Source organism: Geotrypetes seraphini, chromosome 11 (assembly GCF_902459505.1).
Source record: "Geotrypetes seraphini chromosome 11, aGeoSer1.1, whole genome shotgun sequence".
Lineage (NCBI taxonomy): Eukaryota > Metazoa > Chordata > Amphibia > Gymnophiona > Dermophiidae > Geotrypetes > Geotrypetes seraphini.
In genome coordinates this window covers 54,664,940-54,683,590 of record NC_047094.1, presented here as the reverse complement: position 1 = coordinate 54,683,590, position 18,651 = coordinate 54,664,940, and the positions used below count along the sequence as shown (strand labels likewise).

Here is an 18,651-nt window from a genome sequence, read left to right as displayed (position 1 = left end):
CACTGCATGGCAAAATCCTATTTTCTCACCTTTGCCCTCAAACATGCCTATCAACTGTGCCCCCATTGCCATGGCAACGTTTGAGATCAAGCAGGATGCCAGCTTCTGGCTGTGTGACATCAGGTCGTAGCGTGGACAGATGAAAAAGTATGGGATGTAGGACAAAAAGTAGAGGAAGCCACCAGCTGCAGCTGCCACATTCGCTGATTGGGGGAGAGAGAGCGAGAGAAAGAATGAGAGAGAGCAATTTACTGTGTGTGAAAACAACTTTGTACTAATTCTCCAAACTCTTACAGCACTAGCTGCTGTATATATGCTGAACATACACAGATAAATTACTTTCCGATGCTTACTGAAAGTGCCACTGTTCTCAATAGCCATATCCACAGCATTTATAAATTTACTTTTACAAATATTCAACATTTTGTCCTCAGCCTCCAAAAAAATTTAAAGCATGAATTGGAATTAAAAAAAAAGAGAAAGACTCACTTGACATTTGACCATGAGAAGCTTCTGAAACAGAAGTCAGTAGGGATATGCATAAACAAGAAAACAGGTAAAATTTAATTTTTTTCTGATTTTTGGGTGGTTTTGAGTTAGTTTGCAAGCACTAGAGGTATCCCTTCTCCATCAACAAATGATTTACCAGAGTGTTTTTCATTATTTTTAGAAGAAGGTTTACTCACAGATATAGTCCATCAATTTATATTTTTGAGTTAGTTCCACACATTTATTTTAATACAGAATTTTTAGTGGGCATTAAATTGATTTAACATAATCTAACTGATGAGTTAAAAAGCACTAAGATGACTGGTGTGCTTCAAATCAATGTAGCACACACTAAAACTTTTAATGTGCAGTGCACTAATGCAGGGTTTCTCATCTCGATCATACAGTACCCCCTTGCCAGTCAGGTTTTCAAGATAACCACAATGAATATGCATGAAAGAAATTTGCATACAATGAAGGCAGTGTATGCAAATCAAGTTTATGCATATTCATTGTGGATATCCTGAAAACCTGACTGGCAAGGGAGTACTACATGACCGAGTTGAGAAACAGTGCACTAATGAACGGCATGCACACAAATACACGTACCAAGAAATCAGTTCATGCATGGTAAAGCAACTAAGATTTTCAGGTCTGATGCTCCTATTTTTAACTTAAAATTTTGTAGTAAAAAAATAAATAAATGTTAACAAATACAAACACAAATAACACAGCAAGTGTACTCCTAAATCCATATTCCCTGAACTCGTGTGGATCTGCAGTTATTTGTTCACTGGTATTCCTAATCTGTATGATTATATTTAGATTTGCCGATTTTTAAGATAAGGCAATAACCTACTTGCCCGATTAGCCTTTTTGAAATAAACCAATGCCAAATTCAGATCCAAATGAATATTTTCCACCCATAAAGCCCACAACTTCCCTTGCTAAGTTACCAACTCTTGCTATTTACAGTCCCTTATTTGCCTTTCTAGATCCAATAGTGCCTGTGTAAACTGATTACATTATAACTCCTCAGTCTTCTTTTTGGCTAGCAAGTTGGTCAGGTGACCATGGATGACAGCCTTAAAGCCATCCCATACAATCCCAGGAAGAGTTTCCCTCTGATTCGAACTGAGCTCAAAGTATTCTCTAACAATAAGCCCCATCTTCTTTAGAATCTCCTTATTTAACAATGTTTCATTCAACTCCCAGAAGATGTAGCCCTTCTTTAATGTGCTCCCAATTCCAAACTACCCAAAATTTGGTTGTGATTAAACCATACCCAACCCCCTATACTTGCCTCTGTAATCAAATGGGAGAAAGAAGTATGCATATGGGAGTAGAAAAATGGATTCATAATCTCCATAAATTCACCACACCCAGGTATAACAGAAAATGCTTAAAATGAAGCCAATTTGCCCTGTAACACACCCCTGTCCTGAGTTCTCAATATTCAGCACCAGCATAATTGTAAAATCAACAACAATAATCCACCTAGACATAGTGGTTAGAGCTACATCCTCAGCAAACCTGCACTGTTCCCTGTGACTCTGGGTAAGTCATTTAATCCCCTCCACTGCCCCAAGTACATTAGATAGATTGTGAGCCCACCGGGATAGATAGGGAAAATGCTTGAAGTACCTGTATGTAAACCGCTTTGAGTGTTTTTGTATAACTATGAAAAGGCAGTACTGTATACAAGTCCCAATCCCTTTCCCCCTTCCCTTACTCTCTCTCTCCAAGAGAAGAGGTTTTTCCTCCAGATTTAAACCCCCCCCCCAAAAAAAAATAAAACCCACCCCCAACCTCTTAGAAATATAGAAACATGATGGCAGATTAACTTTAGGGGCATACACTGCGACTATACTGAGCATCTCTAAGCTAAAGATAACTTTCTCCCTTCCCCTCCCCTCACTTGCATGGTTTGAGATAAAAATAAAATTTCTACCTAGCCCTTTTCCAATTCAAACAGAGACAAAATAACAATACAATGGTCAAAATGCAGTAGCTTTTGTTAATTTTTAAGCTGGTGCCACTTTGAATCTAATGAGTGAAGGAGAGTTGCCAAATATCTTCTCATACAGGGCCATAACACTGCTGATACTCGAGAGGGTTCTGAGGAGAGCAACGCGACTGATAAAGGGTATGGAAAACCTTTCATATGCTGAAAGATTAGAGAAACTGGGGTTCTTTTCTCTGGAGAAGCAGAGGCTTAGAGGGGACATGATAGAGACTTACAAGATCATGAAGGGCACAGAGAAAGTGGAGAGGGACAGATTTTTCAAACTTTTGAAAACTACAAGAATGAGAGGGCATTTGGAAAAATTGAGAGGGGAGAGATTCAGAACCAATGCTAGGAAGTTCTTCTTCACCTAAAGAGTGTTGGACACCTGGAATGCGCTTCCAGAGAGTGTGATACGACAGAGTACGCTACTGGGTTTCAAGAAGGGACTGGATGATTTCCTGAAGGAAAAGGGGATTGAAGGGTATAGAGGATTGGATGATTTCCTGAAGGAAAAGGGGACTGAAGGGTATAGATAGAGGATTACTATGCAGGTCCTGGAACTGATGGGCCACTGCGTGAGCAGACTGCTGGGCGTGATAGACCTCTGGTCTGACCCAGCAGAAGCACTGCTTATGTTCTTATGTGTGTCAACACCTATCTTTAAAAAGCCCACCTTCATACTTCATTGGGGGGTATCTTCAGGTTGTGAGAGCATGTTCATTTGCATTCTCTTTTGTCTATTGAGAAATGCCTTTTCCTTCAAGCATGCGGATCATCCCTCCACCTCATCCACTTTCACCATTCTGTCCAGACCATGGATAAAGAGGCAAAGTAGCAGACAATGGGAGCCACCCTAGAGACCTCTGAAGGTTGTCACTGGCTCCAATGCCTTGATTTGAAGAACAATGTCATAATGAATATTCATGTGAGCAAAGTAGATGCTTATTTTGCAAAACAGGTGTGCACCTGTTGTGCCTCTTTTCCTAAGGATTGCCTCTTAAAAGGTGACGTAAGACATTTTGCATTAATGGAAAGCACCCTTAACCCCCATTAGTCATACTAGCTATTATCCTGAAAAATACAGACAAAATCTCACATACCTAGGCTTCCCTCTTCCCAAGTCCCTTTTCTTCAAGCCTCCAACCCCACTGACCCCCACCCCAATCATAGAAACATAGAAAATGAGGGTAGATAAAGGCCAAATGGCCTATCCAGTCTGCCCATCTGCAGCATCTGCTATCTCCTCCTCTCCCTAAGAATTCCCATGTGCATGTCCCATGCTTTCTTGAATTCAGACACAGTTTTTGTCTCCGCTACTTCTACCAGGAGACCATTCCACGCATCTACCACCCTTTCTGTAAAAATGTATTTTCTTAAATTACTCCCGAGACTTTAACCTCTTAACTTCATTCCATGCCCTCACTATGGAGTCTCCTTACAATTGAAAGGGACTGGCCTTGTGCATATTTATGCCATGTAGGTATTTAAACGTCTATCATATCTACCCTCTCCCACCTTTTCTCCAAAGTATACATATTGAGATCTTTGAGTTTGTCCCCCTGTGTGCGCCTTATGACGTAGACCACCAACCATTTTTGAAGCCTTCCTCTGGACTAACTCCATCCGGTTTATATCTTTAAGGTGCAGTCTCCAGAATTGTACACAATATTCTAAATGAGGTCTCACTAGAGTCTTATACAGGAGTAACAATACCTCTTTTTTCCTAAGGCCATTCCTCTCCCTATGCATCCAAATATCCTTCTAGCTTTCACCGCTGCCTTTTCAATCTGTTCCGCTCTTCTTTCATACACAAATGTTCTTCACCCACTAAGCTGTATTTCTTAGCATTAAATCTTAGCTGCCAAATTTTAGAACTTTCCTCAAGCTTTACTAGGTCTGTCCTCATGTTATCCACACCATCAGATGTCTACTCTATTGTAAATTTTGGTATCATCTGCAAAGAGGCAAATCTTATCTGACAGCCCTTCAGCAATATCACTTACAAAAATGTTACAACTGAACCTTGAGGCACATCCCTTTCCTCAGAGCAATCTCCACTGACCACTACCCTGTGTCGCCTTCCACTCAACCAGTTCTTGTCCTAGTCCATCACTGTGGGGTCCACCCCAAGAGCACTCAGTTGATTATTAGTGCCTGTGTGGAACACTATCAAAGGCTTTGCTAAAATCTAAATACACCAAATCTAGCGCAGTCCCTCTATCCAATTCTCTGGTCACCTAGTCAAAGAAATTGATCAGATTTTAACTTTTCCAGATATTTTTGCCTATCTTCCTCGTTCTGTGATCTTTTGTACTTCATGAAAGCTAACCTCTTTTTCCTTAACTTCTCAGCTACTACTTTTGAGAACCAAAGCAGTCTTCTTTTCCTCTTACTTTCATTACAAAATGGTACCTGCCATCCTTCACCCCTGTAAGCCTTTCCCAAAGAAGTAGGCTCACTGTAGTCTCCTACAATTCACACAACCTTTCCACCCTACTTGTCTCTCCCCTCCTGACATAAAATTCTCAGAAAGATAGAAGAGAAGAAGTAAGAATAAGCAATACAGACCATCTATTACCCTTTCAGTGTTCTAGTCTTTAATTCAGTAACTCCCATGCAGCTCTGGTCCAAATCTCCGACATAAAGTTCAATTATGTTAGTGTAAAGAAGCATGCTCTCTTTTTTGAAGGGATTTTGTGTTTTCTCCCCCTTCTTTTCCTTTAATTTTCATTGCTCAATTCCTCACATGTGTGAACTAGAATGAGTTTTCTTCTTATATTTGGGTATTTCTTTATTTAATAATAATAATAATAATAATTTTATTCTTATATACCGCCATACCGAAAAAGTTCTAGGCGGATCACAAGGTGAGCTAATACATGGGATACTTGTGATTAATGTCAATGATCGGTCTGTACAAGTGTGATTACATGGTTGTTATAATAATAATTCAAACACAAAAAAAGTCCACTGTTGGACTTCATTCCCTGGCTTGGAAGCACTCCATCCCTCCTGAAAATGTGCACATCCTATGAAAATGATGACTGCACTGTACTCGGTGCCTAGGACCAGATTTACTGTGAAGGAAGAGGTACTTCAACATACACAATCAGTGTGTGCAGTAGGAAGGGGTAAGATTCTGGTCCCAGAAATCGCTGAGGATTTTTTTTTTGAGGGGGAGAAGACGGAAAGGGAGGTATAGAAACAAAATCACCTGTCTCCCCAAGAAGTAATCTGCACAGGAGCTAAGCCACTGCAGGGTCAGAGGCTCTGGAAATCCTGCCTCTTCCACAGGTTTCTGTGGTAATAGGAAACCACTGTGGAGAGAGGAATGGAGTATTGTAGGACCAGCGACTGCACACTGGCTCACCAGCTCTGATCTCAGCTTTGTGCAAGCTTCTGTTGCTACCATGTTTCCCCAAAAATAAGACCTACCCCGAAAATAAGCATGATTTTCAGGGTAGGTCTTAATATAAACCCTACTCCAAAAATAAGCCCTAGTTAGATCGCCCCCGAAGCCCCTCCCTAATGTCCCCAACACTCCCCGACTGCATCCCTAGATTCACCAGCAGCAGCGCTCCCCCCCCTGCCATGCAGCTGAACACCACTGACCCTCCCCACCGCTTGACCGACATACCTCCCTCCAAACAGCAGCACTTTAAACAGACTGCTTCACGGTCTTCTCTTGCCAGGTCCTTCCCTCTGCCACATCACTGATGATGTCATAAGCAAAACAGCACTGGGAATGCCCCTGCGGGAGAAGGCCACGAAGCAGCCTGTTTAAAGTGCTGCCGACACTGCTGTTTGGAGGGAGATATGTCTGTCTTGTAGTGGGTTGGTGTGGTTCTGCTGCACAGGGGGAATGGGAGGGATTGAAAGATGCTGCTCAAGGGTTCTGCTTTATGGGGGGGGATGGGAGGGAGGGAGAGAGAAAGGGAAGGATAGAAAGATGCTGTTCCATGGGGGGGGGGGGGTTGGGAGGGAGGGAGAGAGGGAAGGATAGAAAGATGCTGCTCAAGGATTCTGCTTCATGGGAGGGGGAAAAATGCTGCACATGTGGGGGAGAGAAAGGAAAGAGGAAGAATTGGAGCGGAGGAGAGGAAGGGAAAGTTGATCATTGTACATGAAAAAAAAAAATAAGACATCTCCCGAAAATAAGCTCTAGTGTGTTTTTTGGACCCAAAATTAATATAAGACACTGTCTTATTTTCAGGGAAACACGGTACTACTGCTCAACTGGTTTGCAAAGATGTTAGCAGTGGCAGGCCTGGATAGTGGTATGGCAATAACAGCAGTGGCACTTTAAAACCTATCATAATTTGGTACCAGATGCTGCAACTTATACCTACATCTGGGCCTTTTAGTATCAGGCATAGTGCAAACTGAGGCAGCTTAAGTCCAACACAATGCTTCAATCCTACTTGGCACTGGTGGGGTAGTATGAATTTCAGGATATTAGTTTAATACGTGAGAATTATTTAAAAAGAAAGATTTTGGCCTAGATTCACTAAGCCCACCGATTCTACCCGATCTGAGGGTGATCCGTGGCAGGCCAATTGATTCTCAACGCGTCTTCATGCAAATGGGGGTGATCAGAGGCACGCTCCCCATTGACCGCACGTATCGCTACAGAGTGATCCCGACACATGTGCAGACCATCTTCTTTGCCTGCAGATGGTCTGCGCATGCTTACAGAAACTTTTTTATTTTTACTTTGCGAGCCCGTGGTTTTAACCCACTTTAAACCCGTGGGGTAAAACCACAGGCTCACACTGCGGGGAAGGGCAAGCAGGAGAGTCAGGGCAGAGAGCGGTGCGGCAAGAGCAGGAAATGTAGTTTACTGAAGTCAGCAGAGAGCAGGAGAGTCGGGGCAGAGAGCAGGAGATGTAGTTTACTGAAGTTGGCAGAGAGCAGGAGAGTCGGGGCAGAGAGCAGGGCAGTCAGAAAGGACGTGAGCGACTAGTCCCCAGCAGTCGCTTCTTTGCTGATCGTCCAGCCCCAGCCCAGTCGGTGTTCCTGATTTTGGTCAGTGCATGCCATTTCCCCTCATTTGCATGCGTGGATCGGAGAATAATCGGCACAGAGGTTAGTGAATTGGGTCGGAGGAAATTGGGTCGGTACACGATCGCAAACATGATCGGTGGGCTTAGTGAATCTAGCCCTAGGTTCTTACCTCCATAATCTTCTTTCTTGTAAATAGGTGTATCATTCTGGATAAGTGGGCAATAAATTCAAACCCACACACATCCTCCTTCCTCAGTGGAGTGTGCTACCCCTTTCAGTTTGTATCAAAGCAGGTGATAGCCCTCATAACAAAATATAAGGAGGGGTACAGGGGCCCTCCCCAATAACACAGGTCTGTTCTGCAAGAAGTATACTAAACACAATTTATGAACAGTGTGAACCAATAAAAACAGCAGTGTAAAACAACTTCAAGTTTAACATTTATGGAGCTCATACATTCCCCAACGTGTAATATGTTTATTTCTCTCTTTAAAAAACAAAATAAATTACCATATATACTTGAATATGAGTCGATCCGAATATAAGTTGAGACCCCCATTTTTACCCAAAAAAAGGAGGAAAAATGGTTGACTTGCATATAAGTCGGGTGGCTTAATATCCAAGTGCCCTGCCAGGATTTGAACCTAGCACCCCATCCCTCCCCTGTCAGGCTCTGCACCTAGTCCCCTTCCTGCCAGGCACTGCACCCAGCCCCCTTCCCTTCCTCCTCCGTCAGGCTCTGCACCCAGCCCCCACCCTGCCAGGCACTGCACACACCCCCTTCCCTCCCTCCAAGGCTCACCACCCTGTCTCCCCTCCCTGCCCATTGTACCTCCTCTGCCGCTGGAATCCCTGGTGTTTCAGAGGTGTAGCGGGCAGGAGCGAGCTTTCCACGCTCCTGCTCCACTGCTAACCAGGTCATTCACTTGCTGCCACAAGTTCTGTCTTCTGCCGCTGAGCAGTACCGAGTAGGAGTGCACTTTGGCACTGATGCTCGGCACTGAGCAGCTTTCTGAATGGCTCCCCTGATTTTCCCATAGACTAACAGTCTATACTCGCTGTGTCTTGCTGTGCTGTAAAGCTGCTTCAGCTCATGTGTTTAGCTAGACTTTGGAGATGGATATTGCTCAGCTCCCAAATACCACAATCTTCGGGCTGACAGCTGGAGAAAGACCAGGCTAGACCTCTACCCCCACCGAAATGCGCACTTGAAGATGGGAGGCGACAAGCAGCCGGCACCCTAAGAGTTCCCGACAAGGACCACTTCAGGTGCCAAATCAGTCTGTGCTCAAGCTTCTGAAAAAAATCAGGGGGCAAACTAGCTTAGAAGGGAACAGTTTCCAAGCTCCTAAAATATTAAGCAGGCTGGCTAACAGGTACCAGAGAGGGATTGGCCTGCCAGCTGTAGAACCCAAGTCGGCTTCTTCTCCCAGGCAGAATTACTCCAGAAATACTGGGAGCACCGAAAGCCTCTAAAAATTGAAGAAAAACCCTCCTGAAAAAAGTTTTAAACAGGAGATCAGACACACACTTTACTGCAAGTGTTCAGAAAGAAAAACTGAAGGGGGGGGGGAGAAGCACACTCCAATGAGGAAGGAGGAGTTTAAAACTGACTGATGCCTTCTGCAAAGAATGCGAGTTTGGACTCACTACCCACTTGTCTAGAATGCCACACCCATTGCACAGCTCAAGACAGATAGGACACAAATTGAAACAATCCACTCACCTCCAAATTCTGAAAACAGGTAATGGTGTGGGGGGGAGCAAGTGCAGGAGAGCTCATGACAGAAGACCGAGATGTACTGTCTTACCTCTGGAAAAGAATGTGCTGATCATGAAGCTGAAAGAGATAGTGGAGATGGAGAAGACCGCAAGAAACACGAAGATCAGGGAGGGGTCACTGTTGGTGAGGACTGCCCCCTGCTTACTCACCTTTAAAACAAAGACAGGTTTGTTAGGGCTCTTCACATGCATTCAGTGGGTCTCAAGTTTATTATCTCTCTCTGTTAACATATATTTCTAGATTCTTACTGTCAAGGCTCAAACTGTTTTAATGTAAAAGGGAACCCTGCTGGTACTAACCTGAACAGTGAAAAGCACAGTAACGAAGAAGACGGACACAAGCAGGAAAAGGAAGAACATTAGGAACCATGCACTCCAGTGCAACCAGTTGCTGAGTCCCATCATGCGCATATACTCCTGGAAAAGTCCCAGAGAAATCATTAAACTGGAAACATTCATAACTAATAATTTAATTTAAAATCTGTTCTTATATTATCACTTTACTATTAGGTACCATAATGACTTGAATATCCATCCTAACCCTACCCTTATTTACCAAATATCTAAACCTAGCTCTCAATATCACACTCAGGGACCCTTTTACTAAAGCTTAGCAAACATTAACGGATATTAGTGCGCACTAAATGCCACATGTCTTATTTTACAGCTATGGGCCATGTGGCACTTAGTGAATGTCAATATGTGCTAAGCTTTAGCAAAAGGGCCTCTTAGTAAATAATAACCTCACAAAACGATTAAAAATCTTGGAATGAACATGTCTATAGACTTAAAAAATTAAGTACATATAAATATGAGAATAAATGTGGAATGTATGGGATTTAGTAGTTCATTTAATAAAGTGTGGAGCCCATTGAATACATTTGTTACCTTGCAATAAGGGTCATGTATCTTTCCTTTTCTTAGATTTCCTTACACATCCAGGGTGGGTAAATGTATTTTGAGGATTTAAATTACTTAATTATAATATTGTAATCACATCATATGTCTTATTGTATTAATAATTGGGAGTATGGGAGAAAGATTGTTTTATGTATTACTTGTGTAGTTAATAGTGCATTTTATGCAGTATTTTATGTGCAATTAATTGTATTGCACTGTCGAAGTTTGAAAACCAATAAAGATTTAAAAAAAAAAAAAATTAAGTACAAGTATTCCCAAAAAGTTTAACACCTCAAACAGGAAAGCAGGATCCTTCAACTAAAATAAGAGTCTGAGCCATCATTTAGTCAAGCGTAATCTAACTGATCTTCATCTTGCTTATGTTCAGTTCTAATCCCATGTTATGACTTTCGGCTTGGCACCTAACAACAAAAATCTAACCGAAACAAGTTTTTCAACTGCTTTCAAAATGAAAGATAAAAGTTTGAACAAATTATGATTGTGAGGCTTTTGCCACTAGCATCCATCTCAGCTCCAGGAAAGTTTGAGTTCCCCCACGAATTTGTGGACTCGCTCATTCGCTGTCTGCTCCGACCTGTAGAAAAGTCAGGCTACACCAATCAGGAGCTGCGTGTCAAAGTAGCCCAACTTTACTACAGGAAGAGGCAGTCGGAGCAGACAGCGAGTGATTTTTTTTCACCCACCGGCGCTCCAGCTGCCCAATCCTACCTCCCCTGCCTTTTGTAAGGCAAAAAACGGGTTCCTGGAACGGACAGCTGACTAAAAAAAAGCACTACTGTTACAATAAGGGCAAAAGTCCGGCATGAAAGCTAAAGCTAAGTATTAATCATTTTGATGAGCTTAGAAATTAAAGGTTTAAATTAAATGATAGGGGGAGGCTATAACCAATGATGTTGGTCCCATTTTGGTTTGCAAGCTAAGTTGTAATAGCAAGCGGCAAACAGGGACCCGAGGTTTTCCTTCCAATACACTAATTGCACAGTTATATCTATGTTTAAGCAACAACATGGTATAATTACATAAATATTTTGTGTGCAGTAAGTATTTTTTGTTTCTGAATTGAATCTAGTTCCCCAGGTTCTCAACCCACTATGATAACCATTAGGCTCCTTCACTATCATATCCATGATCCTATATAGCACTTTGTGTATAAAGCCTGTTTTACATGCAGAAAAAAGGTACACTTGTTGAAAGTTTGGAAACACCTACGTATAGTCCATGTAGCAGAGTTGTAATTTGTGATGTACATGTGCACTTTAATTTGTATGCACAAGGTATTTTATTTTATATACTGGCACAAATGTACATCAGTTTTGGATTAGGTGTAAATGTGTACTTCATTTTTGAACACCAGTGGGGCTGGTTCTGTATGCCTATTTTATCAAAAGGATATAGGGACTGGTTCTATAAACAGGCATCCCAATTGTAGGTGGCAGTAGGCATCCTCCCACTATCTGCCAGCCAATCGGGACACACGTTTTTAGAAAAAAGAAAAAAACACACACCAAACCTCCCCAAGGCAGGACGCCTACACTGTAGGCATTTGTCGCAGGTCTGGGGAGATGGGTAGGGACACCTAAACTCGCCCAAGGCTGGGTGTAAGTGTGGTTTCACCCAGAAGTGGCCTTAGGCATCTCCCTAGAGCTGTGACAAACACCTGAAATGTAGGCCAGCAAAATGCTGGTCTACATTTCAAAAAATTAAAAAGTAGACACAGTTGGAAATCTCCGATCAACTGAGCTAGCAGGACTCCCTGAAACCGCAGCTTTGGAGAGTCCTGCTGGCTCAGCTGATCAGGAGGAAAATACCCATGCCACAATCAGCTGAGCGTGCTGTGGCAGAGATCCCACTGACACCCATCCCCATGGGAGGGGCCTTAGACATCTGGGCCAATCAGGGCTTTAAGCCCCTCCCCGGTGCATTCCAGGATGCACCGAGAAGGAGAAGGCCACCATTTTGGATGAAGCGGGCCTGCCAGCTAGAAGGAGTAGGTATTCCTTCTGCCAGCATACTTCAAAAGGGTATGGGAGTGGGGAGTGTTGGGGGTGTTCTGGGGGTGTCTGCCATTTGGGGGTGTCAACAGCATTAAGAAGTGGGCATCCCTCTGCCACTTTTTGCTTGAGGGGGTGTCAGTGCTTCTGGGGGGCCAGCAGCAGGAGGGAGTGGTCATCCCTCCTGAAAGGTTTCAGGGGTGGGTGTCAGGGGAACCTCTGCCGCAACCGACTCAGCTGATCGAAGCAGGGGTAGCTGATCGAAGCAGGGGTATTTTCCCTCGATCAGCTGAGCCGGTAGGACTCTCTGAAGCTGCAGTTTTTGGAGAGTCCTGCCAGTTCAGCTGATCAGGGATACCCTTGCCATGATCAGCTGATGGCAAGGGATCCCTCGGCAAAGATAGGCAGCTGAGCCACCTAATTTTGTGATCAGGCTAAGGTATGATTCTCTAACTAGAGCCAGTTAGAGAATCAGGGAGCTAAGCGTCTATCTATTAGGGCAGACATGATTCTGTTTAGGACACTGGTACATGATTTTTAGATGCTACTTAAGTTACAAATAGTAAGCTTTATATGAATACAACTACTCCTCACTTAACGACCTATCTGCTTAATGGCCACCCAAAACTTATGACCAGCTCTCCAACCATTGTCAAGCGAGGCAGGAGCAATCTTCCTAAGCTACTGTCCCGTGAAAGTCATGATTAAAAATGGCTGCCGCAAGTTCCTGCGGTCTCACAAGACTGCCATGGGAACTTGTGGCAGCCATTTTTAAATCACGGCTTTCATTGGGCAGGAGCGTATAATATCACCCCTGCCCTGCTTCACCGCTGGGACACTAGGGTTTTACGGTAAGCTATGGAAGGGTGCAGAACTTAAGGTTGGGGGGGAATAGGAGTGATCTTCAGACACTTCTCACTTATCAACCAAGTCATATGAATAGAACTAGGTCATTAAGTGAGGAGTAGCTGTATTGCATTTGGGTGATTGAATCATTGTGTGGTAAATGCAGTTTCTTTTCTTTGTATTCACTTAATTTGTCTCTCTGGGACCTGGATTTCTTGGATTCTCTCTTCTTATGAGTCTAAGTTTTCCTTTTTGTAAGTTGTGATTTCCTGAATTTGTACCCATGTTTTGGAAAAGTTCTGCTCAAGATGTTTTGTCTTGTATTATAATGTAAATTTGCATAAAGAGAAAAAAAATTGTCCTGAAGTAATTTCATAACAGGGGCCTATGTATGAAGGACACAGAGGCTCAATCAAAAAATTAAAGACGTCCAAGGTGTGTTATGGGCAGGCTAGACTTGGATGTCTTGTGGTGGTAATAGAACCTTTCTCAGGATGTTCTAGATGGAACTTAAGACGTTTTGGGCTAGACCTGTTTTTAAAAGTGTCTAACTGCCACAAAGGTACCCAAACTGATCAGATGGCCATTGGAGGGATTAAGTAATGACCTCCCCAAACTCCCCCAAGTGATTACTCACCTCTTCCCACCCCATAAAATCTCAATGAAACAGTATATACCTGTCTCTAGAACAGCAGCACATGGTATAGGAAAGCCTAGTAGAGCATCACCACATAGGCCTCTTAATTAGCCTGATGGATGAGCTGGTGAACCATAGAGAGAGGAGAACCCAGGCCCATAAGCCACTCTAATCACCTGTAGCCTTAAGGGCTATTGGGGTAGTAGACAGGTGGGTATAGTAAGTTCGGGGGGGGGGGGGGGGCTAATCAAATTTTAAGACAACTATGGTGAGATGTACACCTGGCACCCTTTATACTATGTGTCCTCTAAGGTACCCTACTGCTCTGTTGGCATGTCTATGTGGCCAGTCCATTACAATGCTGACCCCTCCCACATCCAAATGATTTGGGTTTGAACATTTTGGACTTGGATGTTTCTGTGGTCGAAAATGGGGTATAAAGTTAGGTGTCCTAAGGTTGGATGTCTTGTTGGCCAAGATGTCCAAGTAGGCGATTTAAAAAACAAAACAAAAAAAACAAACAAACAAACACACCTATTTTGGATGTCTAGTGGTTTGCCTTTTGAAAATGGATATTTCTGTGCCTCCGTGTGAAACGTCCTTTTCGAAAATGGCCCTCATAGGAATCTATTTTTAGCTTATTTCACAAAGCACATAAGAACACAAACAGACTGAAATTGCACTTAAACTGAACTTGCTGGCATCTGTTCGTGAGTATAAAATTAAGCACATAAAAGGTACACATGTAAATTACAACTCCATCTAAAACTTCACCACAGACTTAGCCAATATTCAATTCCTGGCTCAGTTAACAGAAAAAATTATGTTTGATCAACTGACTCCTTTCTTCGAACAAACGCCTTACACTCTAACCAAACTGGCTTTAGACCACATCATTCAACAGAGCTTTCACTTTTAGGTCTTGTAACTTCCATTAGGTATTTCTTAGGAAATCCGTCCTTCTAGTGTCATTGGACTTAACTGCAGCATTCGATACTCCTGCACAGGCTTCAATCTTTGGGCATCTCCAAGCAGCTCTAGAATGGTTCAAATTGTATTTTTCAGATCCTCTTCAGAGCCATACTTGCAGAATTTTGGTGTCCCCCAAGGTTCCATTTTGTCACCTATGCTGTTCAACCTTTTCCTGGCCCCACTTCTGACTATTGTGCAATCCATCGGCTTTACCATTTTCACTTATGCAAATGATATTCAATTACTTCACCAATTCAAATGCAAAATATGAACGATATTCAGGAAATTAACCAAAAACTTGATCTAATCAGTAATTGGTTTACCGAGAACTTGCTTTAACGGTCTGATTTGTGCAGAGAAAAAAGAGAGAGAGGAGTCAAAGATGACTCTGAGGTTGGAAGCTGATGAGACAGAGAGAATGATAGTGTTATCCACAGAAATAGAGAATAGGGAAGAGGAGAGGTGGGTTTAGGTGGAAAGATAAGAAGTTCAGTCTTGTCTGTGTTCAGTTTTAAATGGCAGTGAAACATGCAGGCAGCAATGTCAGATAGGCAGGTTGAGACTTGGGTCTGGAGTCGTCAGCATAGAGGTGATACTGACAACCCAGGAGCATGCTCGTAATCCAAAACGCTCGTATATCAAAGCAAAGTTCCCCATAGGATATAATGGAGGCTCGGGCAATTCGTTGCTGTTGCTGCCGGCGGCCAACATAAACATAACAGAACTGGGGCTCTTTCCGCAGCCAAACCAACCTCGCCTGGGGCCTTTGCAGCTTATAACTTCTTTTTCGTTCGTTTTGTGCCGTGGGTGCCTACATTCATGTCGGCTTTCTCCTCCTTATTGCAGCGGTGCTCGTTCAAAGCCGCAGGCAGCAGTTCCCACGTGCCCCCCCCCCCCCCTCGAGGCCAACCTGGACACCCTCCCTGTGCCGCGGTGGCCTACCTTCATGCTGGCTTTGTTATTATCTGTTGTCATTTTATTGTTTTTACTGTTGGTTTTAAGTTTAATTGCTTCACTTGCTCTTGCTATTTTTTCCCAACAGCTTCCCTCAAGGCTTCTCTGCCGCCGCACAGTGGCAGCTCATTGTGGACTCCGCCCCTTAACACCGGTACATGCCGTTTAAAACCAGGCTCTTTGCGGCACATGCCTTTGGCACGCACCAAAGGAGCGCGCTTAAGGAGCAATTCATGCTCCTTAATGCGCTCCTTTGTGCGCTATTGCTGTGCGCCTTGAAAAATCTAGCGACCATAACATGTAAGTCGTTTAAAGGTTCCTATTTACTCAAGATATCTCTCTTACTTCTTTTTCTTCCTCATAAAAAACCATTGGTTTAATCAATCTCTTCAGAGACCCGTCGCAATCTTTGCATTTCCCAATATGGATAATTTCGCTACTCCCATTCCAGTTATTTTGGGACACCGGCCTTATAAGTTAATTAACAACTCTGTTTTCTCACGCTCCTCAGTACATATAGATGTTCTATTATTATCTTACCAGACAGCCCTCACTAATCTAATCTCGCCTTCCTCAGATTTCAAAAATACTCAATTTAACATAGGTTTAATTAATGCTCGCTCCATCAAAACTAAATATCACTTGCTCAAAGATCTTATTATTCAGCGCTCTTTTGATGTGCTTTGCTTAACTGAAACCTGGCTTACTGAAGGCGATGAAGCCTATCTTTTACACTTGTACTCCTGGATTTTCATTTTTCTTTAATCATTCGTCGTCAAAAACATGGAGGAGGATTAGCTATTATTTTTCGCGATTCCTTATTACAGGTATTGACTATTCACCAGCAAAATTCTTCCATTGAATTTTTACAATTTTCCTTCCAAACCAGACCTAAACTAGATGCTCTCCTTCTTTACCTACTACTTCAGTTACTCCTATTAACTGTGAGAACTTAACCCAACTGCAATCACTTCTCTTTGATTTCAGCTCCTCCACTTTGAACCCATTGATTTTGGGAGACTAACATTCATTTTGATGATTCCAATAATACCTACACCAAAGCAATTTTATCTCACATCAACCAACTAGATTTATGTCTCTTGATCTCAGAGCCAACACATCAAGTAGGGCATACAATAGACATGGCCCTAATCCCTACTTCGACACTCGCCAATTATTCTGTAAATTATTGTTCGCCTGTCCCTTGGTCAGACCACTATTTGATCTCAATAACGCATATAACTTCTCACATTAAAACTCAAATATCTCATCAGACGATCAAGTTCAGAGATTTTAATAACCTTTCTTTTGAATCAATTTCTTCAGCTTTTGTGTTAGATTTTTCTGATTCAAAGACTGTTTCACTGGATGATTCTCTAACTCAATGGACTATAGCCACACATCTATTATTAGATACAGTAGCACCTTTGCAATCTAAATCTATCTCTGCATGGAAACTTATGAACCCTTGGTTTACAGCTGAACTTACTCTCATCAAAAAAAGCAACTTAGATCCTTGGAACGTAAGTGGAGAAAAAACAAATCGCTAGTCAACGCCAAGTTATTCAAAGAGCACTCAAAACTATATAAATCAAAAATAAATCAGGCAAAATTGAATTTTTATTCAGGTCAAATTCTGAAGGCTAAAAATTCCTCAGCTCTTTTTATGCTATATTAAAATCAGTTACATCTTCTAGTAAACGACAAAAATCAAGCAGCGGACATCTTTCCCACTGCTCAGGAACTTGCAACCTACTTCATCGATAAAGTTAATAGGATTAGGACAACTTTCACCACAAATCAATACACAATTCTAGATCAAGAACAAAATCGAGCCTGGGACACTATCTTCAAAATGTTCTCAATTTAACATACCAAACCTTAGAGATTGAAGCTCTTATGAAATCTATTAATATTAAGGGTTCTCAAGTAGATTCAATACCGCCTTTTTTCCTTAAGCGTTATTTTAAGATTTTAGGTACATTTATCCTCACCCTAGTTAGTGAGAGTCTTCAACAAAGTATCATGCCAAAAATCTGGAAGGAATCAATTATCCGTCCAATTATTAAAGATCATAAAATTACTGTTGAGGACAAATCAAATTACAGACCAATAGCTAACATTCCGTTTTTAGCAAAACTAACCGAGAAGGTGGTATTTAATCAAATATCAGAATTTATTGAAAAAACTAACATCTTGCACCCAAAACCAGACAGGTTTTAGACAGCATCATTCTACAGAACATGACCACCTCCATCCAATATTTCTTGGATCACCAATCGGTTCTTCTAATTTCGATTGATCTTTCAGCCGCTTTCGATACGATCGACCATGAGCTTTTGTTAAACAGACTCCAATCTATTGGCATTACAGACCAGGTTTTTTCTTGGTTTGTATCATATTTTACTAATCGTACCTCATCTGTATTTTTCAATAACGCAACTTCTGACAGTTTTTCCACTACATATGGTGTTCCCCAAGGGTCTATTTTTTCCCCACTTTTATTTAACATTTTTCTTGCCCCATTGATGACACTGTGCCAATCCATTGGTTTTAATGTATTTGCCTATGCTGATGACATTCAGCTCCCACATCCGCTAGATACCAATAATCCTCTGGATACAATAACAATTAATATGAAACTTGAAAAAAATACACCAATGGCTGAATACTAATAGACTAGCGCTCAATGTCAATAAATCAAATGTGATGCTCTTTCCGTGGAAAGATAATTTAAAATTGAATTTTCCAATCTCTATTAAGGGCTCTCCCTTGCAACCAGTAAGTAATATTAAGATTCTAGGGATTATTTTTTGATTACAAACTATCCTTTCATGATCACATTAGTAGCATTATCAACTTTTTTCAGACTTCGTCAAATTCGCTCAGTTTCACAATTTCTCTGCACTAAATCTCTCAACATCCTTATCCACTCTCTTGTGATTTCTAAAATCAACTACTGCAATGCCCTATTTAAGGGAATAGCTCAAAATGAAATCAAGCACCTACAAATTATTCAGAATGCTTCTATCAAGCTCATATCCAAA

General features: G+C 42.0%; 1 protein-coding gene across 3 annotated transcripts in view; it reads right to left on the bottom strand.

The window, feature by feature from the left end:
* Positions 1 to 18,651, bottom strand: part of ABCA3 (ATP binding cassette subfamily A member 3) — a 211,043-nt gene that overhangs the window by 112,360 nt on the left and 80,032 nt on the right. For all 3 annotated transcript variants that reach the window (XM_033914147.1, XM_033914145.1, XM_033914146.1), the window contains exons 7-9: positions 9,584 to 9,700; positions 9,313 to 9,433; positions 30 to 203 (exon numbers count right to left, since the gene is read on the bottom strand). In XM_033914147.1, the coding sequence (XP_033770038.1) occupies positions 30 to 203; positions 9,313 to 9,433; positions 9,584 to 9,700 (412 nt within the window). The remainder of the gene's footprint in view (positions 1 to 29; positions 204 to 9,312; positions 9,434 to 9,583; positions 9,701 to 18,651) is intronic.